The sequence below is a fragment of the Corvus brachyrhynchos genome, unplaced genomic scaffold (assembly GCF_000691975.1).
Source record: "Corvus brachyrhynchos isolate BGI_N302 unplaced genomic scaffold, ASM69197v1 scaffold125, whole genome shotgun sequence".
NCBI lineage: Eukaryota > Metazoa > Chordata > Aves > Passeriformes > Corvidae > Corvus > Corvus brachyrhynchos.
In genome coordinates this window covers 1166916-1172593 of record NW_008238342.1, presented here as the reverse complement: position 1 = coordinate 1172593, position 5678 = coordinate 1166916, and the positions used below count along the sequence as shown (strand labels likewise).

General features: G+C 46.6%; 2 protein-coding genes across 3 annotated transcripts in view; both read left to right on the top strand.

Moving 5' to 3' along the window:
* LOC108446929 (leucine-rich repeat extensin-like protein 5) overlaps nt 1–5678 on the top strand; it is a 28588-nt gene that overhangs the window by 12505 nt on the left and 10405 nt on the right. Inside the window, exon 2 of the mRNA XM_017735141.1 lies at nt 4827–4830. The gene's annotated coding sequence lies outside the window, so the exon portion shown is untranslated. The remainder of the gene's footprint in view (nt 1–4826; nt 4831–5678) is intronic.
* ACSS2 (acyl-CoA synthetase short-chain family member 2) overlaps nt 110–5678 on the top strand; it is a 31966-nt gene continuing 26397 nt past the window's right edge. The window contains exon 1 of one of the 2 annotated variants that reach the window (XM_008634369.2): nt 110–367. In XM_008634369.2, coding sequence (XP_008632591.1) covers nt 279–367 — 89 coding nt within the window. In that variant the 5' untranslated portion in view covers nt 110–278. The remainder of the gene's footprint in view (nt 368–5678) is intronic. The other variant, XM_017735140.1, reaches the window with a different exon arrangement.

The following is a 5678-nucleotide window of genomic DNA, read 5'->3' as shown; positions in this document are numbered from 1 at the left end:
CTGTGGGGAGCCCTCCGCGAACCCCCGCGTGGGAGGTGCGCAGGGGGTGCCCCTCGTGTCGCCACGAATGTTACGTGCCTCATCCCCGTTTCCCTCATCCCCGCTTTCCTTTCCTTGCTTTCCCCATCCCTGTTTCCCGCTCACGGGCTCCGGCGCCCGTTGCCTTTGCAGAATTTTGGGGGGACATCGCTAAAGAGTTCTACTGGAAGCGTCAGCACACGGGCCCCTTCCTGAAGTACAACTTCGACGTGACCAAGGGGAAGATCTTCATCGAGTGGATGAAAGGAGCGACCACCAACATCTGCTACAATCTCCTGGACAGAAATGTCAATGAGAAGAAGCTTGGGGACAAAGTTGCTTTTTACTGGTAAGTTTCTGTTTTTATTGTTGTGGAGAAGATGTGTAAATAGCACCCTAAAGTATACAAACAGTGTCGATTTCTACTGAGGTGAATGAAAACATAAAACCTGAGAGGGGCTAATCTTTAGATAGGTTCAGCACGTGTTTGCTTGCAGTGTCCTTGGGAAGAGCTGTGCCGGGAAGCTTCTCTGCTCTTCCCGAGAAGCTTCTCTGCCCTTCCTGGGATGCACCGAAGTGCCCGGCACAGCAGCGGGGAGCGCCTGACTCGCAGCTCTGCCTCTGCAGTTGTACCTGCTGAGAGCTCAGAGCGGTCAGACAGGAGCGAGGCAGGTGCCACAACTCCCTGGTGAACGAGGTGGATGTGGGTAGAGGCACGAGATGAGGAACAGCCAACATCCGACAGCTAGAAGCTAATAAACCCCATTATCTCCCGTGTTTATGTTTTGTGGGTCTGGCAAGTTTCTACTCCTGTGGCAGAAAGGTTCTAATACCTGAGCTTATGTGTGGATTTCTTGCACTTGAATGTGTGGTGCTTTCAGAAAGACTGGCTTCTCTACCTTTGGGAAGAAAAGTTGCTTGCAACCCTATCTGAAGTATGTTTCTGGGTTTTTTTTTACCAGAGTAGTTACTAGTGTTAAAATCCATGTGAAATTTAATTTTCATATTGAGACAAAGTAGGTTTCACTGGTGATGTCCAAGCTCCAGAAGTAATGCTCTCCTGCTTTTTTTTTCTGGCACCACAGCTGTGTCCTCAGACAGAGCTGTGCCTGGCTCTCCCATGCATTTTGCTGTTTCCCTTGAACTGGTATTTTGTTGCCTGGGTATGTGGCAGGGCAGAAGCACAATTAAATGTATCCCATAGTAGGGATGCAATAACTCATTGGGATATGGTGACTCCCTTCAGCAGAGCAGATGGAGAAATCCTAATATCATTGCAATAAAAATATCAGATACTCTAAGTGATTTATTGTGCAGCTAAAGGTCCCCCTGAGTCACCTGGTGTAAAGTTGATGGGGAGCCACCCCGCTGCTGAAAGGAACATGGTTATACCAGTGTGTCTGTGGCTGTAAAATTGGGTTCATAGAGTTTCTACAGTTTCTATCCATAGCCCTTCTGCTTCAGTGAAAGAATTACACACACTGCCTAGCAGATAATCATATTGATAAGGCACAGGTGAGATGCTGGAAAGTGTTTACTTCCCTGCTAGTTAAATAGATTCTCTAGCTCACTCTGATGTAAAATGACTGCAGTTTCTGAATGAAAACTCCTTTGTAAACTCATGCAGGTAAAGGTGTGCCAGCAAACAAAGTCATTTGGCAGCCAGTGCTGGTCCTGTGCTGGGGTTTGTTGAGGGACTGAGTTCTTCATGTTCATAAATCTTTGTGTGACAGCAAGGCAGCAGCCTACAGTTTTAATTTGGGCTTGGTGAACATTTTTCTTCTTGGTTATTCTGGCAGCCTTTGTGGGGGTATTTGTGATGCTGAGCAAAGCTTGGAGTGGATATGAAAATGGTGGGTGGCTGTCAGTCATGGTGTTCACAGTGCAAAAAAATAAAGTCTCTCTTCCTCCTTAGCAGAGAGTTTCCCCTGACTGTTTTGGGGTAAACTCTCCTAGTGTGGCTCTGTCACAGGTGACCAGGCACTGTAGTGTGGAGCTGTCAGCTGGGAATGCTGGTGGGAGTGAGGGAAGAGGTGCGACGTGTGTGGCACTGGCCTGCAAACCTGTGGCACTGAGGACTTGAGAAAGCGGAGCTGAGGGTTGCAACTCATAAAATTCCTCCTCTCTGGGCAGGTGGTTTTCTTCAAAACAAAACAATAATTAATTGCTGTCATCTTGTCCTCTCAAGTTTTGTGTTTAACACTCTGGAATGAGCCTGGCTCCCTAAAACTTGTTGAGACTTGTCACACTGTATAAAAGGTCAAAAAAGAAATTAAAGCCTCTGAAAGCTGAAGAGGTTTTTTTTTTATTTTTGAACACCTGAGCCACTTGATTGCTTCTAAGAAAGTCTTAGCCTGCTAGATGGGAAAGGTGCTGAACTTAAAACAAGATTTTGTTGACTGCCCAGCTCTGAGAGCTCTGAAAAGGTACAGGACCATGGTCTTTGCTTTCAGAGAGGAGGAAGTTAGGGAAAAGTTGAATAATGTTTGGAGGCATTGCTGAGTGTCTCTGAGAAGCGATGTGTCCTGACAAAACTCAGAACTGCTGGCTGTGGCTGTCTCCAGTCTTGCATGGATGGGAGGGAGTGAGCGGCTCATCGGGGTTTGTTATGGCCAAGCTGCTCTAAAGGTTCCTGCACCACCAGCAGCCCAGGACTGCCCAAATTGGCTCCACTCAGAGGGTCTAATCCCAAGCCACATGGAATTGCGTTTTCAGCACAAAGGGCAGTACATGGGATTGCCTAATGTTGCAGAACTTGTACATAGGCGATGTTTGCTGTCATGGTGTCGTCTTCATGGTGCTGTTAGGACTGTGTAGTTCAAAATGGCCATCCTGAGCTGGTAGGAAACACGGATTTTTCCCTGTTGCCTGTTTCACTAGGGTATCTCGGGCTGCTTGCAAACGTTACAAATATTTCTGGTTTTGTTGCTTCTGATTCCTCTTTCTCTGCTTGGTATTGTCGATGTGGCATAAAAAAAAGAACAGAAGCTCCAGGAAGTGCTTCTGATAAAGTGCTGCTCTCAAAAGTGAAATCTCTTTCATAATGGTGTGCAAAGGCTGAGGTCAGTAACAGCAGTTGCTGTGCAGGTGGGTACCTCTGGTGACTCTTGTGGGCCTTGCAGGGGAAAGGGACCGGACCAGCTACTGGGACATTAAGGGGACTTGCAGCAGTGCTGGGGACTTTGTGTTGGGTGGTTAATTAGGGCAGGAGCACAGTATTCCTTCACCCTGCTGTAGACATGCCTAAGTCACTTGGACAGCCCTTAGTTCTGTGCTGAAGCGTCTGTTAATAATCTCATATAAACTTCAGCCTGGGCAGCCTGTGGAGGTGAAAATATAACCAGGTGGGAATGAAAATAACCAACACCTGTTGCAAAACTCTCTAATTAGACCCCAGGGTATGAAAATACTTGGGTGAGGCCTGTTCTGTGTGTAACCTGTGCCTCTGTTTCTCAAACCAGTTACCCCAGCTGCAGTGCTAGTAGTGCCTGGTGGGACCAGGGACAGGAGGAAGAGCTTTGTTTTTAGAGTCCCTGTAGCTAAGGAGGTGGGGCTTAGCTGGGTGCTTCTGGCTTCTGCCATCTCTGGGAGAGTGTATTCATTTTCTGCTTTTTTATATTGGCATATGACATTACACATCTAGAAAGGAGCAATAAAGAGAGTAAAGGCTGCCAGAGCTTACTGGAGCTTTGTTTAACAAAATAATAAGTGCCTCTTCTGGGCCTGGAACAAACAGGACATGCAAATATAAAATTAGGAGGTGTGGTTTGTTTGGTTTGGGTTTCTTTATATGATTTGACTTTAAAATGTAATCATGGATTTAGGGCCTTGTAGCCTTGAGGTTTCTTCCAGTAAAACCTTCTGTAAGAAAAAACCGAACAACTATAAGAGCATGTTTAAAATAAATAAAAGAAACAAACCAACCACCCCACACATCTGTCATGTGCACAGATGCTGTTGCAAAGGATGCTGGCTGTTAGCATCCAGCCTTTCCAAGTGCTTAATTGGAGCTGGCTTCTACATGGTGCAGTTGGCTCTGCTGCTTCCACTGGCTTCAGGATTGTGGCTTCCTGTGTCAAGCTGACCCTTCAATTCTTTTGTAACTTCCTGGATGACTTGCTACCCTTCCAGTGATGCAGTCTCTTTCAAGGCTCTTCTGGTGATGAAAGTACACGACTAAATCACAGTTTGTTTAAAGAACAAAATTCACAACTGGGAAGGTTGCTTTTACTGATCCACACTTGTGGGCATGTGCATGGTTTAGTTCATGCCCACAGCACTACCCAGGCTCAGCACAGCTCTTTTCCTGATGGGGATTCTCTATGGGAAAAGGGGTGGCCCCACACAGCCCTTTCTGGGGTGCCTCCTCAGCATTCCATGTCATCTCCCTGTTGTGCGTGTTAAGGAATAGATTGCTGGTTTTGGCAGATAATAATTATTTTGGAAGCACGGCTGAACAATACAATGCTCTGCTTCTGGAGATCAGGCACATTATGTGCACCTAAAATAGGTAATAAATTACCTTGAATGTATGAGTATTTTACGAAGCTGTAAATCTTCATAAATCTTCAAGGCAATGATAGTTGTAGATTCTATCATGGAAAGTGTAGCTCTTTTCTGGTGGCCTTTGTGAAATCTGCCAGTGTGGGAGGGGATGACAAAACTGGGTGCTTCAGACAGCATTTCTCATCCCTCCAAACGGGAACATCCCTGTGTTGTGGGGCCCTCCCTGACTGAGCTGCGTGGGTAGTGCAGGAGTGGCAGTAGAGGGAGCATCAACAGAAACATGGTATTAAAACAGGGAGTAGTGTAGTAGCTCAGACATGTCCAAGTCATGTGCTTTCCTGGCTTCTTTGAAATGTTTCCTCTCTCAGTTCTAGGCGGTCACCAAGCAGTGTGGTTAGTGCTGTGCTGGTTAGTGTTTGGACACTCGTATGTAAGTACAGGCTGGGACAGGAGGGACTCACAGCTTCTCCTCAGGTGTAGCTCCCTTCTCCATAAGTGAATGGAGTCTCCAACTTTGGTTGTGGGCTGTTTGAAGCAAGGTCATGATGGGTTTAAAATTAAATTCATGTAAGTGCTCTGGTTGTCTTGTTGTGGGTTTGGTTGGGGATGAGATAAGAAGGTGATGCTGCCCCAAGGCAGCATGGTGATTCCAGCTTAAGGGTTTGAGGTTCTCGGTTTGGCCTGAGGGGCTGGAAAAAACAGGGATCATGATCTAAAACTTGTTACCAAGGGCTCTATATGTGCGTGCTGAGACCTATTTTCTCCTGTCATGTCTTGAGGTTCTTCTGACCCAAGTGTTTCTGTTGGATTCATGTGCTGCATCCTCCATCCTGTTCATTACTACTGAAATCTCCAAGGTAGTTCCCAGGTGAGCAGTTGTGCCAAAGGGATGAAATAAAGATTTGAGAGCAGCGAGCTACCTCCTCAGGCATGTGTGGAGTGTGCTTTCCTGAATGCTGTGAGTCATCAGATTGAGCACTGTGGTACTCAAGCACTTGGCATGCTCAGAGTCACTGGAAGTTGTTTTTCCATTCCAAGGGCTGACTTGAAAGCAGAATTTGACTCATCCCTGTCAGGTACACTTGCTGGTTTGCAGGGAGATGCTGGGAAGCGTGATTAGTTTGATGTTTTGGAGATCTCAAGCCCCATTCCTG